Below are 22,689 nucleotides of genomic sequence, written 5' to 3'. Positions count from 1 at the left end.
TAGATAGCTTCAGATCTTTCTTTCCGCTCATGCTTCTGATTTTACTGTAACAGAATTACCCGAACCTTTCTCTCCTCGACTGATGCCAAAACTTGTTCCCCTTACAGAAATCTATACTTGATAGGGAAGATGTCACTGATTACTGCATTAGTCCAAATTGATTCGAACCAAGAAAGAAATTTTCAGAGTCTGATCAAGAAGACTTGAGACACTTGATCTGATGCAAGAAAATTGAGATCGGGTGAAGTTAGTATTTAGAATAGAATAGAAGAAAATGAGAGTGAACAACTATGTTTGAACTCGATAACTATGTTTTGCTTGACCTTTCATAGTCGATCCAATTAGATAATGTATTGTGTGGAGTGGGAGGAATATTTCTAAGGATTTATATTCTGATATGACTTAGTTGATGACTAAGAAGCTTGATTTCCTTGTGCTGATCGATAGCCATGTGTCCAAACCTAACAGGAGACAAACATTCAGTGCTCAATAAATCTTAACATCCTTTAAGTGTACGGAACTGCTTTGCCGAAAAAACATCGAGCGTGCTATGGAGGCAAAATTGGTACTTTTGGAAAATTTTTCTTTCTTTCTTTAAATCTTAACATAATTAGTCATTCTCTATACCATTCGTGAAATCTCAATAATATTTCTCATTAATGTAGGATCTTATCCATGAAAGTTCAGCTATTATATTCAGTGCCCTATAACAATCAGAGTTACCATTCCATTCTCTGTCATCGTCCTAACAGGGAAGGGAAGATCATGGGAGTTTGCTGAAACTGTAAAAGCTTTTGACATGGTTGACTGGAAATGCTTAAGCACAGGAATTAGCCAAAAGATCCCAAATTATGGGAAAATTACAACACGTACGTACTGTGGTATTACACTAAGAACAGGGAAGATGGATCAAGTACAGATAATGCTCTGTTGGAAGCTGAACAAAGTTGGGAAGCATGGAGTGGGGTTTTCCTTGGTCAGCTAGAGCGCAGCACCTCATGGAGCCTGAAAGGGTTCACAGCATGCACCTACTTGCCATCCTTCGCAAACTGACAAATCACGCGGATTCTCAAAATGTTCTGAGACCAATTAAAATTTCCTCAAGATCTGCAACCTTAGGTACAGAGATAGATAGAGAGAGAGAGAGAGAGAGAGAGAGATAAGTCGACAAAGCTCTGCCAAAACTGAGAAACAAAAGTCGCCACGCTGATCTAAATTGCCGTGCAGACAGAAAGAGAGAGAGAGAGAGAGAGAGAGAGAAAACTGAGAAACAAAAGTCGCCACGCTGATCTAAATTGCCGTGCAGACAGAAAGAGAGAGAGAGAGAGAGAAAATAAAAAGGAAAAGAAAAAAGTCAACGGAGCTCTGCCGAGATTGAAAATTCCAAGTGGCTACCTGACACACGCTGATTCGAATCGCCGTGCAGCCCCATCAGGTCTAGCCCCTGAAAAAAAGAAAAAAAAAGTATGTAGAGGTCACACCCCAATCCATAGAATGAAAAGCCAAGCAAAGGGAAAGATCATTGTTATAGGACGGTTGCAAGAAACATGTAAGTCATACCGATGAGTGAAGGTTGCTTTTGATCGTTGATGAAGTCTCATCATCAGAATTTACAGAAATAATTACAGTCACAATGTGCATCTCAAGGAAGAGACTCGAGAATTGGCACCTCCAATGACTCGAGTTGTCATAAAGGAGTCTTTACCACACAAATCTTATGATGTATGTTATCCTCAAATCCTAAGCTAAAATTGGTACATCAATCAAATTAAGTGTTCGATTCTAAAATGATAGGTTTTACAACCTTATTCTTAGAACCCAAAAATTTTTCAGAGAACTAAGAAGCTCCATCATCAACTAAATCGACACAAATGGCCTGCAAAAGTATGAAAAACATAAAACTTCCATCATTAATTAATTATGTAAAGAATGGACTCAGCAAATAATATAGGAAATTCAAGTACCTGAGCGTCTACGCCGGCCCAGCAGCAGATCCCTTTCGATCAATGTGGACGTCAATGGAACATAGGTAAAGGCATGACTTTTGCAGATCCCTTAAGTACCTGCAGCTTAAGAAAACCAACAACGGATTGAAATTTATGTACTCGACTTCTTTAACTCGTCACAAAAACACAAAAAGGAGCCATCTAAAAACTTATGCCCCCAAAACAAAAGCATGTATCTCTGTCCAGCTAGATGCTGTGTAGAGAACACCAGACAACCCCTTCCAAACACGGGAATCTTCTCTTAGAACTTCCCTTTGTTTCTTTATTAAACCGGGATAGAGCGGAACAAAAGATACACCATGTTGCTCCCCAACTCTCCTCAAGCTTAAGCTTGATCCCATCACAATACCAACATCTGCCTCCAGCAAGCAGAGCATATCACCAACTGAATCCCCAATATAGACAGACATATGTTCTTTTTCCCTACCAACGTCAGCTAAGATGCTTCTGAATTTCTTAACCTTGTCCAGAGGAGACTCCATTGCTCTGACAATTTCACCTGTTGAAACAGATCCCTCATAGTTGAACTCGTTCGAGTGTATGCTCAAATCATTTGGAGAACCTACTAAACAGAATAAGGACAAATTCAGATGGCTTGGCCACAGCGTCATGGAGAAAAACAATCATGATAGTGCTAGTGTCGCCTCACAACCTTGCATAGAAATAAGTTCAAAGACACATATATATTCAGATGGATTTGCCACGGCATCGTGGAGAAAACCTAGTATGCAACTATTTACAGCATTTTGGTATAATGTTCATGAAACTTCAGATAGCCACTAAGAAATATTCCACTCTTTTGTGTCATTTACAAGTAACGGACAAGTCATGTGCCACAACATCTTTTGTGCTATAGAACCTTCATACGAACACAAAAACTGTCTTGCTAAAGGCAATTCCGCAAAAGAAAAGAAAGATCAGATCACATGAAACTCTTATTCCACTAATATTGGGTTTGATGTCAAACACAACTGAAGGTTGACATGGCCTGATGAAATTTATAACACGATGTCAATCCTCTGGAGTTGGGAACAAATTTCTAATCAACGCAAACTTAAACAAGGATATATTGCCTTCAAACCTATCAGACTAGTTCGTAGGCAAGAAATTGACCTTAATACATACTACTGCCTCTACAAAGAGAGAAACATCAGAACAAATTATATTATCAAACTAATGAAATTTTTTTCATTTTTGTCCATTAAGAATTCCAAATGTCAAATCAATTGCCTGAATTGTGTACAAAACACTCAACTTGTCATAGATAAAAAAGACAAACTTTTATAACATTAGCATCAATCAATTCTGGTCACTAAGAGGAAAAAGATAGTCATCTGATCAACTTTCACGAATGGCATTTTCGATGCCAATAGAATAATATAGTTGTCTTTTCCTTTTCAGAAAAAAGAGGTAAAAATAGTCACTTCATTACTAGAAGTATCAAATCAAGAACAGCAAGATCAACCAGAAAACTTTTAAATTGGATTGTAAAAATCACAAGGGAAAGACAAAAGCAGGACTTACCTGAGCCAAAGACTGATCTTATGAGGTCTGCACACCAACAATATGATAATATATGAAAACCTGCATTCAGTTTTCCTTTCATCTTTATAGCCTTCTGAAAGAATTCTTTACAGCCATCTTGGAGGACCAATCGCTCCCCAGTTCTTCTGATGTCTTCTAAATTTATTCCCTTAAGCAATCCTGACTCAATAACCTTAGAATTTGCTCGCTTTTCAAAATAGGAGAGCTGCTCATAGTTTTTGCACAGACTTTCATAATCAAAAGTCTCAGCTGCACATGAACGACAAATTGAAAATGTATAAGAATTAACACTTGTAGCTTCTTTATTTTTTTAAAAAAATAATAATCTTTACCACTAAAATTGCTATTAAAAGTAACATACTTGTAAATATATAGCATAGTTACCTTGTTTCGATGGAAGTAAGCTTTCTATGCATTTCTCAAACTCCTCAGTATACTGCTTAGAAAAAGCACTCCAGGAGTCCCTCACATCTGACGGTGACCTCAGAGCACTCAAATTATCAGTCCCACTCTGAACAGCCTTGGATGCAGTTAGAATTGCAATCTCCGCTAATATAGCAGAGGAATCGAGCACAGTGCACGTCAAGTCAAAATCGGAAAAAATAACCAGGTTATTACTGGCATCATGAAGTTTCTTGAATGGAACTACCACTGGCTGGACAATTGGCTGAGCATTGAAAAATTCAATTTCAAGTTTCATAGCTTGGTGATAGAGCTTCTCAATGATTTCAAGCTCCTCGCCAGTCAACGAAACACACAGTTTGTCAAGCAACTCTTCCATTTGTGCAGCAGATGCCTGCATAAAAGAAAAGAGAGAAGAAAGGCAAACACTATAAAAAGAGCACATAAGATTGGAATAATAATTGAAGGGATTTAATAATAGATGAAAGGGACAAACAGCTGTTAATTGTTTGAAGTATTAAGATACCTCAAAACTAGCAGAGGAATAAGTTTCGATCCACTTCTTGTATGGATAAACATTTCCCTCATATTGTAGATGCAGTTGAAGCTCTTTGCCCAAAAATGCATCAAGCCTCATGCAAGGGGTCATGGCACCTACTGTATAGGCAGCAATTTTAGTCTTCTCAAAGGGGGTGTCTATCCTTCCAGGACCTTTCCCTCCTTCAATTTTACCAGAAGCTATTGCAAGCAGGAACTCAGTGTACTTTAGTGTTGCAGGATTGGGAATTATCTCTTTGGTCGTGTCAATTCCCCATTCCTGCATAACTGGGTCTCTTAGAAACTTATATACACACAGGTATTCATTATGCACACACAGGTATTCACATGGTCAAGCGATGTATGATTCTGTAGTAACATGTACCTTAGACAGAACAGAGACAAAGAGTGACAAGATAAGCTAATCGTATATAGCACAAGGATTCACACCCTTATTAGCTCAAGAATGAACAATCTGTTTTGGGTAGATATAACTATTTTGGGGATGACCACATGGATCCTTTCCCTTCTTTGGGTAAATGGCAGGAAATTAGCAAAAAATAAAGAAAAAATAATAAAAAAACAGGTATCAAGACAGTGTAAAACTTAGATTATCTCAAATCTAAAAGCACGTTCCAGGAGTCAAAGATGAATAAAATAATTGCATTGTCCATCGCTTAAATTTCAATGTAATCCACCTCAGCAGCATGTGGTTTCAAACATAATTCTTATGATGAATAAACCAAATACTAGGGAATATAAATCACCCTACTTCATCAAATTAATAGTTGAAAAGTACAGAATCCGCAAACATTAGAAAGTGATCAGTGAAAGATCACACCAGTATGGTCATGAAATACAAATTCCTGAAATATAAGTAAATGATAACAGTAAGAATGACTAGTAGGAACTAGAAACCAAAAACAAGTATCCGTTTTCATTTGGATCACTTTTGTTGGTCCTGTTTAGTAGAATATCCTGACTCTGATGTGATCCATGAAGCTATATATCAACACCTGATATAAAGAAAGCCCAGAGATTTCAATGTAAAAGTGTTCAGAAGTATTGAGTGCTTTTAAGCACATTATCCTTTCCAATATCAAAGGGAACGATAGGAACTAACAGGAGAGCCAACTAAATACCAGGACAATTTACCTAGAAGTTGCATCATTTGCAAAACCCTGATCGGTCAGTAACAAAATAGTGCATAGATAACCAAAGATAAGCATATATAGAGATCAAATACAGAAGATACATTGACAAAATGGAATATATGGACTGAGAACTTCACGTAGTCAAGGGTAATATTGTTCAACATCTTACTTGGGCTACTGAATCGTGAATTTTGAGCTTATGAAGAGCAGCCTTCCTCAACTCACTGATTGCAGCCTTGGCATCATCATCGTCTGCACATTCTTCCGCCATCTCGTAGCTAACAAATTCCAGGAAACACAATCAACACGCTTTTATAACCATCAGCAACAGGAGGACGAACAAATCTAATAAAATTCAGCCATAGGAACTGCAAGGAAACTAGAAGTTAGGGATATGTGACTAGATTCCAGTCTTTCAATAGAGTACAAGAAAGGAAACACTGACTCACGCTTGAGCGAACGCTTTGAGGAAGTGCACATCCTGCGCAATGTAGTTGCGGAAGGTTTCCATGTCGAGCTTCCCTGACGCCAGGCACACCACGAACGGAGAATACGATGCGAAGATGGCCTCCTCGATGGAGCTGATCCAGAACCTCCTGGCAGCCGAACCTTCGCCAGCGGTCGCCGCCGTCGCCAGCACCGCCATGGTTACTCCAGCCGAGGAGGGCGACCGATCCGCCACGCAACGCCTCACGAAGGCCAATCTCCGGGGAGGGCCACCCTGATCTGGCGCGGCGACCGACGTGACCCCCTGAGCGAAGCCGAGATCCGGTGGATCTCGCCTCTAGGGACCGATTCTAGGCGAGAGCGACGGACGGGGTACCGAGATGGGGCTAACGTTTCGAGGGAGGTAGAGGTGGTGGAGGTGAGGAGAGAGAGATGGCAGCGATGGCAAGAAAAGAGGGGGGAAATGGTGGGTGGTGATTCGAGAAGGATGGCGCATTTATAGGCGGAGAAAGGGGAAGAGCCGGCGGCTGGCGCGCTCCGTCTCCAGTCTCATCTCCCATACGAAAGATCATGATGGATCTCTGCCGTCTGATTCCGCTGGAGGAACGAACCGTTTGAGGTCTCATCCGTGTCGGAGGTGCAAGGCAAACCCGGAGTTCATCGGCCCGAACAAGGAACACAGTTGGTGAGCGATTATTTCTCGACACGTATATTGTACACGAATATATTATCCGAGGTCATATTATCCGTGCCGGAAGCATGATCAGCACATCCGTGAATTGAGATGACATGAATCATGTGTCGATACTAAAAATTAGGTGACGTGCGCGCAACACACGGGCATGATTCGACGCGACTCATGAAGACTTACCAACCAATCCAACCAACCGATTCGAAGGAGTCAATTTGAACTCGGATAACCAGCAGTCACAAATTTGCATCCATTTTTCATTTTGTTTTAGGATTCTTCTTTTTTGTGGGGGCATTTGTGGCATGCGGGAAGGGATTCTCCCAGTTTGTGACTTCCCAACTTGTTTCACTATAAATAACAGAATACCATAACGATATTGTAGAGGAGAGAGATTATCATTCATCGAAAAATCGATAGAGAAAAAAGCTAACTATCGGAGTCGAACCGATGACCATCGCATTACAAAAGCGATGCTCTAACCTTTGATCCCTTGTAAATAGTCAATTCAGAATTTTTAGCAATGCATCAAAGATGCAGTCATCGATTTTCCCGATAGACCACATATTACATATATATATATATATATATATATATATATATATATATATATATATATATATATATATATATATATATATATATATATATATATATATATATATATATATATATATATATATATATATATATAGCATGGTCGGTCAATTTCTAAGAAATCCTGTCTTAGCAAAGCGATTGATGGTTAATAAATAGACTACACAAGTGTCTTCATATATGGTAATAGATCTTATTCGAGAATTTTATTTTTTATTATTTTTAATTTCCAAGTTGTTCATTGAAGTTGAGGCTATCCGGATTTAGATGGAAGGAGTATGATCATTTTGAGGTGATGTCCTTCTCTATTTGATACCATACCATGGCATTCTAACTTTCAAGTTAATTTAGAATAGTTACGGTCCTCTACCCCATGTTGTTGATACAACTCCTTGGTTCGTCATTAAACTATCATAGGAAGAGAAGAGTATATACTCTAGTTTATTTGTCTTTTGAAGTTGGACGAGCAATTTCTTTCCTTATCTAGTCACAAGTATAGTTGTTGTGTGTGTTCCAACTTGATCTCTCGTTTTCTCTTAATTCAAGACTAAAATTTGATATTTTTTAAATTTTTTCATATAAAATTATTTTGCTTGCTTTAAATATGATTGTATTAGACCACAAATCTTATGTATGTTTTAACTAACTCTACTTTTTATAGGGATGAGATCTCTCAAAAGTTATTATAATCGATGAGTAATTCATAAAAATATTAAATGATTTAACCATGATAATGATTCTTTGGTAGAGAAATATCTCCACGCTCTAAGCATCAATAGTGTATACAAGAAAGGAATAATAGTGTGGAATAGAATATGTGTAAACGGGAGACACAATGATCATCGATCGATGTTAGAGAAGATGATGAAGCTAGGTGGCACTGGTATCCCTCGTAAGTGGCATGTCAGTGGAACTATTTTATATTATAACCCAGGTGAGGATAATTGTTACCCGATCATCATAGGTCTTTATAGGGCGATGTGATCGTATTAGTGGGGTAGCATCGGTGCTGGTTGTGATGTCAAATCTAAAAGATCTCTAATGACGCAGTTGCCTCTTAAAAAAAAAGCTCCTCGATTAAATAGTAATTCTAATTCTATTGCAATGGGTTTGATTTTATAATATGACCATTTCAATGGCTCTTAAGGTGATTTACTCTATTGGTGTATTTGATTTGCCTTTAGGCAGTGATGTGTTTCCCTTTGAATACTTTTTCTCATCCTTTTCTTTAATCCTTCTTATATTTATACTAAGTTGGAATTATAGGGGGTGCTCGACATCACTTGATCAAGGAGTATTAACATATGTATTAATATGTTAACAAGCTTAGACATGATATTGATATTATCATTTGGAAATATGAAATTGATATCATCCTTCTTTTAAGAGAATCAAGAAGTGAACATATGTATTAATAGAGCATAAAATTTTTTAAATATGTTAACAAGCTTAAATAGTAAAAATTTTAATTGTTTATCGTAAGATCTTAGACTCGAATCCTATTTTCACCCTTTGCTCTTTACACTTTACTCTTTGCAAGAAAAAAAGAAAGATGATGAATTTTTTTTTGCCCAACTATTAATGTTCATGAGAAATCACACTATTCTTAGTATATGCATGCTATTGTTCAAAATAAGGATTCCTCTCTATGATTGTTATAAGTTGTTTACGCTAGAAAGAAATTATAGTATTCCATGAAATGTCTTTTAGAGCTCTACCATTCATTGGTTTTCAAGATGTTGCACGGTGGATCAAGATTTTCTATTACTCCATCTGTTCGCTGCTTAAGGGACTTTATTGATAATAATATTTTTTAGGATTTAGGTTCTTTTCATCACTAGATTTATATGGTCTAACAATTATTGTGGTTTGATTAAGATTCTGATTCATTTAGATCGTGAATTTGCTAATGTCTTATGATTAAATCTTTTTAGCAAGCTCCTACAAAATTTTTAAAGAAAAGTAACATCCTAACATCCATGACATTGTTAAAGAAAAAGTAAAATCATCTTATTTTTCTAAACCAGTTGGATTTATCTATCTTCCAAAGTGAAAAATTTTTATAGTGTAACTAAGTCTATATTAGGTCAACTTAAAGATAGATAGGCTCTCAAAAGTTACTGTTTAAATCATGGGCCTTAAGACCAAAGAAAACTTGGTTGGTCTTCTAAATATGAAATATCTTGACATTTTTCTTCTCATAACTTAAAGCTCTCCCTTACACAAATTGAATTTGAAAAGCTGAGTCTAGTCAAAAGAATATAGATTTCTAATGGTAATTATAACACTATATATTATCAAAATGTGTTACAAGAAAAAAATAATTAAATTTAATGAATTAAAATTAATAATTATATGATCACGAAGGTTTTTATTGACTTCTAACCTTTGTAATAGACATGCTAGTAATGTTGTTACGTCCCATTAATGGCTAGGCTAATCATGATGGGTATCTTTGCTTAAGCTGGTGAATCTCTCATCCATCCTTTTTAAAGGTAGAAAGCTTAGGATGTTATCCATTCTCTAGGATATGGTAGGAGCTCAAGACATGATGATTTGATTGTCAAACCATTGTTGATCTCAACTTACATTCGATTTTAATCTTTTTAATGATCTTTATTTTGTTCCTAAAGATTAAACTTACACCTACATTATTTTTATTTTCAAGTATCCTACTCAACTTTCAACTTATTTTCCTTTGTCATATAAATTATATAATTCTAGCAAAATTGATTATCAACTGATTAAAACCTATCCTTTCCAATATTATTCCCAACAAAACAAAAAAAGTTAGCCTTCCTGCTTAGCAAAATTAGAGACTTCTAATTTCTTGATATTATTTCTTTCTCAAATTTCTTTTGCATCTTTAATGGTATTGATAAAATTATTTTATGATCTTCAAGGTTTTAGAGATATCCAATAGAAAATCCTTTTATCCCATTACCTTTATATGTTTATTTGTATGTCCAATAAAATACATATGATTCTTCGGGCGTAGTATGCCCAATAAAATCACTCCGTTGGTAATTATTTTTAAGATTTTGATATAATTTAATTTTTTTATTATCATATTCTTAGATGTTACGAGGATTGCTCCATCTATAATAGTCAAATTGAATATGAATGACTCCTATATGAAATTTTTATATTACTATAAGAGTCATATGTATCGATGACTATTCTCATATTAGACATATTTGACAAGCTCCTAATCAATATTCTTGGTATCATTTCTCATTTTTCTCCGGTAAAATCTGATAATTAATGTATAAATTGACTAACTAAATTTGTTAGGAGATACCTTCTTCCTATTGTAATTTTATTATTATTATTATTATTATTATTATTATTATTTATGAGCTGACTTTAGGAGCATAAGTAATGATTTGGCGAGGGCAGATTACGTCCTCCCTCCCCTCCCGAGATTTTTATTTTTAATTTTTAATTTTTAATTTTTAATTTTTAATGTGCTGACCTCCGGAGCATAGGCAATGCCTTTTCGAGTTAAATACATTTTTATTTTTGGTAAAAAAAAATTATATAGCTTGGACAACAAAATTGGCCCATTCCAGCTAGCCTGGACCGGTCCACCTCTGATTTGGGTCCGGTTGACCGATACGAAGCCGAAACAAAGCCACCACTTGAGGACTATCTGTTGCACGCATTGGCGATGTGGCCGGAATTCCCAAGTCGCAGTCACATTGGACGGGGAAAGGGTTTGGTGTAAGAAAAGATGAAGCAGCCGCCGTCGTCGTATCTGTACCACCACCACCACCACCAGCAGCAGGAGGAGATGGAGGAGGCGGTGGCGGTGACCGTGGGGATGGAGGTGGACGACGCCGATCCCATCGAGATCCTCTCCGACTTCGACCGCCAGCAGCCCCCTGTCGACGCCGACTTCTTCAACTCCTTCGACGATGACTTCGACGACCAAGACCTTGCTTGAAGGCACGTGCTCTTCCTCCTCGTTCTCTTCTGGTACCATCTCCCCCTCCCCTCTTCCTTGAACGTGAAACCTCTTCTATTGTTTGTTTGTTAGGGATTTAATGAGGAGTACGCACTCATGGGGAAATTTGAAATTGTTTAATTATCGGAGATGCCTTTATTTGTATTGCATGATTTCCAAACCATTGATATTACATCACAATATCAGGATATAGATATAATTTTCCATAGAAAATGAATATATATATATATATATATATATATATATATATATATATATATATATATATATATATATATATATATATATATATTATTCATTCTACTCTGCACCTATTTATACATTCTTTTCTGGTATTCTTTGTGTCTTGAGTTGCGAAAATACTATAGTTCAATGATGGCAAAAGATCCATTTAACCGATTCTAAACACTTGGAAATTTTGTTGTTATCCATGTCAACAAGCCATATTGTCTTTCCAGAAAAAGAAGCTAGTGTGAACATAGAAGAATGGAACAAATGAAACTGTGCTACATTGTGCGTAGAGATTCACTTAATGGATCTCTCATTACCTAAGCTATTATTATTTTGCTGGATCTTTGTTTAATTATTAAGTTTGAATGAAAATTATATAAGATAGTTATAACTAGCCATGCTTTATAAATTGGAGTGTTGGACAAGTATGAGTAACATGTTAAAAAATTTAGTGTTGATGAGATGTAAATGTATAGATGAATGTATGTGACTAATAGAAAAGAGAGAAAAATAAATTTTATCATTTGCCAACAATTAGGCCGGCCCAATTAGAGGATAAAATGAAAGAAATGTTCTAGTTAGATAAGATGAGTTGATTGGAACTTGTGGTGCGAGGAAAGCTAAGGTTGAGTTGGCAATGAGGTTGACCTAACAAAAGTTTTCTAGAGTTTCGGTGAATTAGATATATTGCATTTCACTGAGTAAATGATGGAAAAAGTAGCTGATTGTTGTTATCGTACTTATTATCAATTTCTGTCGTAATATCATAGAGTAATTTTAAAAACTTTCATGATACATCTTCATCTCCTGAGTTTAGAATCTTTTGGAGAATTTGTTTTTCACACAGGTTGATGTGTTATTGTTCTGTGATGCCTCGGCTGAGTTGGTGCGAGGTGGAAATAAGGTGACATGGAATTCTGTCAGATTAGTTGGTGTGGAATGTTTCTTATGGAGTCTGTCATGGTATCATGCTGCCATGTGTACGTATGTGTATCGATTGTCATGCTATAAAACAATTTCAGAACTGATTATGTTTTGAACAGCAGAGTTGCATAGCTACTATAATGAATCGGTAGCATGTTGGACTGAGCCAATTGTTTGACAATTTAAGACAGTAATGTTACCCTCAACATAGCTTAGTGGTGGGTAAAGATTCGTGCAACTGACTTAAAACAGTTGTGACCTTATGGCTCCTTCCTCTTGTTATTTAATTCAGAAACAGATGAGACTGGTTGGTCTCTACCAGAAAAACTGGGAACTGGGCCCCTTGTTTTAGAACATTGGTGCTGGCCTCAATATAACTCCGTGGTGGGAAAGATCCATGCAGCCTGCCCTAGGTAATTGTGATCTTACAGTTTGTCATTGTTATTGATGGTGTATCTGGTGCACAATGATATTGGTATTCCAATCATGGCTTGGTAAATTCCATTTCTTCTCTTATAATTTTGCTGTTTTCTTTTTGTATCTCATTATTTTTTTTCTTGTTTTGGTTTGCTCAGTTATTGAATTAGGAATCTCATATCGGGGTTTCGAATAGCTTTAAGAATTGATTGTAGTCAACTTGATCGCCTAGTGACTTTTCCTAACAATTTGATGACACAAAAAGGCTTAAGACTATACTTCATGGTATATGTTCATCCTGTTAGTTTGAGATTTATAGTGAAATTTATCTTTTGTTTTGGTTATTATTGTTATTTTTAATTTCATTATTGAGGAATAATGAATGTGTGGTTGTTGGTCGCCTAGTTGTACGATCCAAGTTCAAATGATGTTATATATAGTATTATTGTTTATATAAAATATAATATTCTTTCAAATATATTTGTTAAATCTGTAATATGATCAATTGTTGTAGTGGATCAACCAGTGATCCGAAGAAGCTTGGACGCTTAGGTGATTATTTATTTCTGTTAACTATTTTTCCAATTTATCTGCTGCTTTTATGTAATGATTCATTATCTATTCACTGTATTCTTATGTTAAACATCCCACCACTTGGAACATCACAGGAGTGGTGCGGACACTAGGATACATCTTGATGATCGAGATGGTGATGATGATGCTTATGATAGCATTATTAGGTGATTCAATTTTGTAGTCCTCTGGACAGGTTATATGGGTTGAGTTCTGTTCACGCAAATCCTTGACCAATCCCTTTTGGTCCAATTGCCAAGTATAGCCACCCGGGAAGTGGAACTTGTATATGATTGGTCAATTCATCAAAGAAGAGATTGACAGTCACAACAGTTCTATCAAACGGATGTTGTTCTTCTTTCTTTAATTTTTATACTTGCGGACAGGATGCATCTCATTCTTTCTTATAGGTGTAAAATAGGTGTCATCGATGATTTCGGACCTCCGTTCAAAGGTTTACTTTTTCACTTCGAATAAAAATATGTTTTCAGCAGTCGTTTCGTTTTTGCTTGGCCACTCTATTTTGTTCAGAACATCCTCCAAATCAAATGTTTGACAAATTGACATGCAGAATGGAGTGCATTATGCTACGCAGTAATTGTTCTTGAGAGGAGGTCAGTTGCTTCATCTTTATTCCTAGTACGTTTTTGTTTCAGGACAAAAGGAACATTAGGCTTCCCTTCCCACAACATAGCCTAATAAGTATGTCTATGTGACTCAAGTTTTATTAATGACTGAGAAACATATCAGGTCAATAAGCAGCATAAAAGGAATTTAAAAGGAGGTGTCGCCTCCTTTTAAAATTTTTATAAAAAATATATATTAATTTTTATATTATATGATATATTATATATTAATATAATATAATAATATAAAAAATAATATATATATATATATATATATATATATATATATAATTTTATATAAAAATAATATTAAAAATTAACTGAACTGTGTGTCAAGAATATTTATTGATTTTGTATGCTAAATACTTCTTCTAGAGATGACAAAAATATACTGAAGCATATTTGCTATGATTTCTTCAATACACAAATGATAGAATTGTTGAGACTATCCTCTGGAAGAAACAGTTAGCATATAGAATCAATAGGTATTTTAACACACAATTCAGTTAATTTTTAATATTATTTTTAATAATATATATATATATATATATATTAATTTTTATATTATATTATATATAAAAACTATAAAAATTAAGATATATTTTCTATAAAAATAATATTAAAAAATTAAAAAGGAGGCGACGTCGCCCCCTTCCTCTTCTCTTTGTTTGAGATGACAAGGAGATGAGGAGATGTCGCCTCCTTTTAAATTATTTTCATGCTGGCCTATTCTGTTTCTCGATCATTAATAAAACTTGAGCATGTAGGCATACTTGTTGGGCTATTTTTTCTTGAAAACGCATACACGACTAGTGCTCATCTTTTTCTGTTCAATTAGTACATTTTCACTTCCACTAATGATAAAATATCCTCCTTAATCATAAGGACACTCTTCCTTCTCATACCTCTGGTACAAATTGCAATAACTTGAGTAGAACATTATAGGACACAATGAATAAAATACAAAGAAAAAGAACGATACAATTATACAGCTCAAAAGAATCAATTACTTTTCCAATAAATACTTTTAGTAAGTCTCGAGTCTATTTCACAATCCTGTCCTTTCTTGATGAGGATTTTAGTAACATCAACTTATAATGAAGTTGAATAAATCAAGTTCCTCAATGTTGTATTTTGGGGAATAATTTTATAGTTTCTCCATTTGATTCGGTCACCATAGGTTTGCTCAAGAATATCCGATCGAAGCTTATCTTGTGAATGGTCTGCACGAAGACAAACTAGGACGACTCAGAAGTGGGAAACCCTTATTTTCTAGAACAAATTCGACAAAAAAGATCATTCGATTCAAGTTGATAGATTGCACGACAAGAAGTGATAGAGCACAATGTTCCTAATCAATCGACCAAGAAACCGATGTACATATCAATCGCTACCACTTCCAATCAACGAGGAAAAGAGAGGGGGATCTCATCAGAGTCGGGCTGGCGATCGGGGTGGTGTTGGCGCTTAGGGTGTATCTCGATGTCGGCGGACTCATCCACGATCTCTTGCATTGTGTTCTTGATGAACTCATCGAAGGAGTCGAGCTAGTGGTGCACGAGGCCGTCCTCCTCAAAGTAGGCGCTGATGGCTACTAAGGCGTCCTCCTGGGTGATCTCGTCGTCCTCCATCGTGGCATGGTCGTCCGCCATGGTTCCAAAATAATGGTTCGAGGAATGGGTATACGATCGAAGGAGGAGGATTTGGGAGAAGCCCTAAAGAGCAGAGAGAATAGGCATTAGCAGTGGAAGAGGCAATTAGTGAACGACACGGAAGAGGCGAGATATGGCCTTTAAAGTGTGCTCATCAGGCTGATAGAGCTTCTGGAAGGGTTTGTTACGGGGGGAGCGGGTTCAACGAACCTAAACGGAGCTCAATCCTGTTATGGGCGAGCCCAGATCGAGTCAATGCGGCCTGGTGGAACCATAACCTCAACCCAATTCAAACAGAATCACATTCAACTTGAACCGTATGTCGAAACATAATAAAGAAGAAATAGATGAATTTATATATACAACATAATAGGAAAAAAAAGATGAAAGATAATACATCCCTAAAATGTATGTCTTGCGAGCGATGCGTTCACCGATATTAAGTTTGTGAGATAATACATCCCAGGATGAACAGTGACACTTGACATTGGCTATAAATAATAAGTTTGCGAGCATGTGGCATTGAAGGAGTAAGGTGAGGAATTTGCAGAAGGTTCAAGGTGAGGGGCGTCTATGGAGTGTTGGAGGTCGATGAAGCAAGTGTTTTGGAAGCTAAGGTCGGAGTTGAGGGGCATGGCGATGCAACTGTGGCACAGGTCGACAAGCTTTGCTTATGATCCATGTAGGTACTCTCGGACGTTTGATGATGGTTTCCTCCATGACCATCTTTTGCAATGTGGAGAGTAGTAACTCGAGGTCTACACACTTCAGACATCTCATGACAGCTCTCCATCCTTAGCCACAGATTTGGCAAACAGTTTCACTGAATAAGTTAAAATGCATCCTCTTAGTGCTACATTTTTCATATAGTACCTTGGACATATGTGGCATAAATGTCAATTATTTCTCCTTTTAACTTCTCACACTTGATGCTCTTTGAGAAGCCAAGAGAGTGTCCCTCTATAGCTCTCTGAGCTCATCAATGGCATTGCCCCTGTACATATGACTTGAAAGAGCTAAATCTATCTTCCATGAAGACTGGGTTTGCTAAATAAAGACTTAGTTTCTTAGTTATGTTACTTAAGGAGCGTAATTAATTATGTTTACCGGAGGAGATTCTTTCCTAATTCTATATTTTACATTGACAAATCTATCTCCTTTGAGAATTGATTAGTCATGTACCGCTTAAAGTTCCAAAATACTTGTATGACTGTAAAATATCAAAATAATTTAGCGGCACATCATAGCTCACTGTATAATACCAAAATAAATCAATTTTGATTATATGACAATACAAAGGGTGAGTGAAGTATGATCCATGACTTCATACAATGAGAGTTTTAAAGAGTTCTGAGATGAATGACGTTTGTTATTCTATGCTACAATCATTACATCGCACGGGAAATATCAATGCTTCCATATATGGAAAGAAACATCATCTTACAATTTATTTAGACAGCTCGATCAGGAGACCTATCCTTTTATTAAAGATAAGATAAAGTATTATTGTATGACATGAGGAATATTTGATTACAAATCAAGGCATGCGAAAATTAATAAGTTTAGAATAAATAAATGGAGAAGCTGGTTAAAGGGTCATTATCAATATAATTTTTCTCGGAACAAATGTTCTCGATTAGTATAAAAAAAATGGTGAAATAGAGTCAATCAACATTATACTATTCAAAATAAAGAATTAATAAAATTGTATTCATTAAAAAGAAAAAGATTGATTAATTCATTACATGAATGAAAATTTTTATGCAATGGATATATTGACGAGTTAAAAAGAAAAATTAAAAAACACTACAGATATAATATTTTATCATATGAATATATAAATTATGAGGATAGTAAAGACTCATACACACTGAATCGTTTTATGTATTACTAAATATAACTATTGATGATTACCTTAAAAAAGGATATTTAATTGATACCCATAAAAATCTGGATAAAAAATATTTGTATTATAGAATTCTTCATTTTTACCTTAGAAATAATAGTAATATTGAGGACTGGATCGATAGGTATATCGGTACCGAAATGGATAAAAATACTAAGACTAAGACTCATCAAATTTTTTTTTTTGATTGGATAGGAATAAATCGAAATTTTTCTACCATATCAAATCTAGAACCTTGGTTCTTCCTAAATTTTTTTTTACCTTTTGATGCATATATGATTAAACCATGGGTCATACCAATCAAATTACTTCTTTCTAATATTAATTATGAAAATAATATTAGTCAAAATCAAAATAAAAAAATATTAATAAAAATCAAAATGAAAAAGTAAAAATCAAAATCAAAATAAAAAAAATTAGTAAAAATCAAATAAAAAAATATTAGTAAAAATAAAAACCAAAAAATATTAGTATCAATCAAAATAAAAAATATTAGTAAAAATAAAAATCAAAATCAAAATAATATTAGTACACATCAAAATAAAAAAAATATTAGTAAAAATCAAAATGAAAAAAATATTAGTAAAAATCAAAATAAAAAATAGTAAAAATCAAAATAAAAAATATTAGTAAAAATCAAAATAAAAAATAGTAAAAATCAAAATAAAAAATATTAGTAAAAATCAAAATAAAAAAAGTAAAACTCAAAATAATCTTAGTAAAAATCAAAATCAAAATAATATTAATAAAAATCAAAATAAAAAATATTATTAAAAATCAAAATGAAAAAATATTAGTAAAAATCAAAATGAAAAAAAAGTAAAAATCAAAATAAAAATAGAAAAAATCAAAATAAAAAATAGTAAAAATCAAAATAATCTTAGTAAAAATCAAAATCAAAATAATATTAGTAAAAATCAAAATCAAAATCAAAAAATATTATTTGTAAAAATCAAAATCAAAATCAAAAAATATTATTTGTAAAAATCAAAATTAAAAAATATTAGTAAAAAGAAAAATCAAAATAATATTAGTAAAAATCAAAACATTAATGACTTTATTAAAATAAATTTTCAAAATTCGAACCAAGAAAAAGAGGGTCAATAAAATCTTGTACTAGATCTACAAAAAAAAAACTAATAAAAATATCCTAAGGAGGATTACACATGATCAAACATTAAAAAAGGTAAAAAAAATAATCGAAGCAAAATATGGAAAGAGAACTAGATTTGTTCCTAAAAAAAATATTATTTTTCAATTAAAATGGGATGACCCCTAGAATAAAAAAATGATTAATAATGTTTTACTAATATTTAGTAAAAATTATTATAAAAATCAAAATCAAAATAAAAAATATTAGTAAAAATAAAAATAAAAAATATTAGTAAAAATAAAAATTAAAAAAATATTAGTAAAAATCAAAATAAAAAATATTAGTAAAAATCAAAATAAAAAATATTAGTAAAAATCAAAATCAAAATACTATTAGTAAAAATATAAATCAAAATAATATTAGTAAAAATCAAAATAAAAAAATATTAGTAAAAATGAAAATCAAAATAATATTAGTAAAAATCAAAACATCAATGATTCTATTAAAATAAATTTTCAAAATTCGAATCAAGAAAAAGAGGGTAAATAGAATCTTGTACTAGATCTACAAAAAAAAAAACAAAAGAAATATCCTGAAAAGGATTGCACAAGATCAAACATTAAAAAAGGTAAAAAAAAAATCTAAGAAAAATAAAGAAAGAGAACTAGATTTGTTCATGAAAAAATATTTTATTTTTCAATTAAGATGAGATAACCCTGAAATAAAAAAATAATTAATAATGTTATGATATATTGTCTCATACTTAGATTGATAAATCCAAAAGAAATTGTTATATCCTCGATTCAAAGAGGAGAGATACATCTGGATGTAATGCTGATTCAGAAGTTAAGGGCATGTTAATAAACAACTTTTCTGAGAAATCTTGATAAGGGTTTCATTAGTTAACCATGACATAATATATCGATAATAAAATTAGTCATTTAACAAATGTGAATTCAGACTTCTTAAGAGTCTTTGTTCATCAATTAGGTAACCATAGAAAATAAGGTGAGGATAGTTCAAGCGGGTGAAGTTAAATACCTTATTGAGCTGATGGATCCAAGCTCATGAATGATTGACAAATCCGTGGCTCTTTTGGCTAATCTATCGATAATTCCTGAAGGACGCCTAGTGATTACTCAACAATGTGGTATACCACCACTAGTAGAGATCGTTGAGATAGGCTCTGCGAGGGGAAGGGAAAACGCAGTATCGACCTTGTTGCAACTGTATTTGAGTAGTAAAAAATTTTGAAGTCTAGTACTGCAAGAAGGTGTCATGCCACCTTTCATTATGCTTGCTCAATTTGGAACACCCAGGGCAAAGGAAACGGTTTGAAATCTGAGCTACTTATTCTTGTCTTGTGTCTTTCGTTGAGTATTTTTCTTTGAAGGAAAAGATGTATGTTATAAATAGAAGTGCCTTTATAACATCATTTGCTCTAGTATATTTTTGTCAGCAACAAAGCCTAATGCTCAAAAGATAATTATTATTGGGATCTCGCCCCGAATATATGTAAGAGTAATGTCTTGGCCTAATGAACCCTGAGAGCAGTAACATCCACGCACACAAGTACTTGGATGTTTGTGCTTATAACGGAGAAACATAACAGACCAAGTCGCATATTTGCACCTATATATATTAATTTTTATATTATATTATATATAAAAATATAAAAATTAATATATATTTTCTTGGATGAGATATTTGACCTCATTCTTCCATGATTTTTCAAATTTGTCATTGTAAAATAGAGTTTCAGACTATGACATATCCTGCTTTACAAGCACCACATATCCTAAGTCACTTGCGCAGTTAGAACGAGGGGATCGGACAAAAAACATTCATGAATCTATCTACATGAACTAGGATAAATTGGGCATTCATGCCAAATTTCCATTGTTATGGGATAGACTATCTGTGTTTATTGTTGAAGCTTGCAAACATCACTCTCCTTCAAATAAGATGATGTGTGGATTGTAAATGAACATAGTATGAATGTTGATGCACATATTGTTGTTCATACTCTCAGGTGTAACATCAACTCATGCTTGCATTTTTGGACTTTTCACATATCACCTTTTTCATGTCGTGGTAATATATCTCATATGCAAGGATATATGGGTCCTCACCACCCACAATTATGTATATGTTACGTATGAATAAAGCATCAACGAAAGTAATCTCACATCATTTTCACACTAAGCTTTGTTCTCATCCTTAGAAGAAGAATCTAAGAAAAAGAAAACAACAATTAAGGATACATTAAGTGTGGAGACCCGAGCATTCACGACAAGATTAGGAAAATAAGAAATTAAAGACCTTTAGAAAAGATAAAATTATATCAAAAACAAAATGTTTATCGATTTCCTTAGGAGAAGTGCGTGTGTTCCTTTACAGGGAAGTAGTTTTAGTTTGACATGCTCAGTCTCATCAAAAACATCGTTATGCTTGATCACTATATGAAGGGTCCTCTCTGTAGAGGGAAACAATACGTAATCAAATAATCTCTGGCATTCTATGCACATTCTTGTCATTATTCACTGCCCTAAGGGAGAGACTACAGTATATTACATTTTTGTGATGCATATAATGCAACTTTTGGATGATAAGTTGAATAAACCTATACAATGATACAACCCACGAGTAGAAGATTTGTTACAAAGAACAATGGTGGAAAAATATGATTAAACAAAGCTTCTTGTCTAGATTGCCATCTCTATCCCTTGACAAGCTCTGGCCCTTGATTAGCAGTAGAATATTGCCAACTAAATAGGAAGTCTTCCATAAGCCATGAAGCTTGCACTGTCAGTTCGTGCCTTTTGTCTCTTCTCACCACTGCTCCTTACTATCAACGAGAACAGCTAAGTCTAGGAGGATGGTGTTGCATCTTCCTCCTCGTTTGGTGCACTCGTGGGTAATGTGGTAGTGGCCTGCCCTGGATAACTGTATGTCTTAAATACCTTTTCTTTGTTTTTGTTCCAACAGTCTTTTACCTGCTGCTCGGCAAACCTTCTCTTGCTACACAAGGATCAAAAAGTCAAAATGCAACAAGAAGCCACAAAAAGAGAGAGAAAGAGAGAGAGAGAGAGAGAGAGAGAGAGAGAGTAGACTAGAACAATCAATCATGTTTTAAGTAATCATTAAAGATATGCTTAATGTGAATGCAATAATGGAGAATTTCTTCGGATTCCTTTTTCAACATACCTTTGACATACCTTTTAAGTAATGTGAATGCAAGTTTTAAGTAATCAGCAAGTTTTCTTTCTTTTTTTTGTTTAACATACCTTTGACATTTTCTACCAAGATAATTGTAAAATAAAAGAAAGAAAAAATTGTTTGCTGATGAGTATGCAGCTGTTGAAGAGTATTTTTTCTAAAACAATAACGAGATGGATATGTGCCTTTTGTGACATGCTTAAATAGTGTTGCATGGTTTCCAATGCAAAGAAGGCATACCTGAATCGGACCCGTTTGAAAATTTTGATGTCGTTCTTTAGTTGAATGAAAGTGATGTATACACCAGGCTCAAACTGCTCAACCAATTCAGCTTCTCCATCAGTGCTTTGCCTAGAGCTTAGAGGTGATTTTAAGCCATTGTCAACGCTATGTTGCAAAGTAGATTCTCTGTTATCAGGAACCACTAACTTACTACTGTTTTGAGCACCACTTTCAATAACACTCTGTGATAATTCCAACTCATACCCAGTTTCAATTCCCTCATTTGTCAGGTGAGATTGAAAATTAGATGAAGAATCCATTATCGAATATGAAAAGTCTGATCTAACATGTTCACTATGCTTAAGGAATGTTTCTACTTGACCATGCATGATGCCCAAGCTTTCACAAAACTCGAGAGGTAGTTTCTCTGCTATGTCCGTCAGCTTCAAATAAAAATAGTAGCCAATAAAAATGACAAAAAGA

General features: G+C 34.3%; 1 protein-coding gene and 1 long non-coding RNA gene across 7 annotated transcripts; one reads left to right on the top strand and one right to left on the bottom strand.

Annotated features, from left to right (window-relative positions):
* Window positions 1–830: 830 nt before the first annotated feature.
* Window positions 831–6,675, bottom strand: LOC103989930 (bifunctional TH2 protein, mitochondrial). Of its 6 annotated transcripts, none has more exons than XM_065115168.1 (9): window positions 6,094–6,675; window positions 5,814–5,922; window positions 4,480–4,770; window positions 3,936–4,347; window positions 3,531–3,800; window positions 2,468–2,571; window positions 1,965–2,063; window positions 1,561–1,876; window positions 831–1,444 (listed from the first exon to the last, which is right to left on the bottom strand). In XM_065115168.1, the coding sequence occupies exons 1-7, from the start codon at window positions 6,288–6,290 to the stop codon at window positions 2,016–2,018; spliced, it is 1,431 nt and encodes a 476-aa protein (XP_064971240.1). In that variant the 5' UTR covers window positions 6,291–6,675; the 3' UTR covers window positions 831–1,444; window positions 1,561–1,876; window positions 1,965–2,015. The 6 variants fall into 6 exon arrangements, with proteins under 6 accessions (XP_064971240.1, XP_064971236.1, XP_064971238.1 ...); XM_065115164.1 differs by having other exon boundaries at window positions 831–1,079; window positions 1,396–1,444; window positions 1,965–2,571; window positions 6,094–6,673; XM_065115166.1 differs by having other exon boundaries at window positions 1,965–2,505; window positions 6,094–6,674.
* A 4,289-nt stretch (window positions 6,676–10,964) lies between these two features.
* Window positions 10,965–12,663, top strand: LOC135615996 (uncharacterized). The gene is made up of 2 exons (XR_010488213.1): window positions 10,965–11,354; window positions 12,422–12,663. It is a non-coding gene; the product is annotated as an uncharacterized LOC135615996 (long non-coding RNA).
* The last annotated feature ends 10,026 nt before the right edge of the window (window positions 12,664–22,689 follow it).

This window comes from Musa acuminata, chromosome BXJ2-6 (genome assembly GCF_036884655.1).
Source record: "Musa acuminata AAA Group cultivar baxijiao chromosome BXJ2-6, Cavendish_Baxijiao_AAA, whole genome shotgun sequence".
NCBI classification, from domain to species: domain Eukaryota; kingdom Viridiplantae; phylum Streptophyta; class Magnoliopsida; order Zingiberales; family Musaceae; genus Musa; species Musa acuminata.
The sequence above is the reverse complement of the archived record's forward strand: the minus strand, read 5'-3'. Positions and strand labels throughout refer to the sequence as shown.

Excerpts from the sequence above, each read along its gene's own strand:
- LOC103989930 (XM_009408889.3), bottom strand. The coding sequence starts at position 6,290 with ATGGCGGTGCTGGCGACGGCGGCGACCGCTGGCGAAGGTTCGGCTGCC. Across the intron at positions 4,348-4,479 it reads ATTCCTCTGCTAGTTTTGAG|GCATCTGCTGCACAAATGGA; the intron begins GTATCTTAATAC and ends TCTTTTATGCAG. Across the intron at positions 3,801-3,935 it reads CTTACTTCCATCGAAACAAG|CTGAGACTTTTGATTATGAA; the intron begins GTAACTATGCTA and ends GTTCATGTGCAG.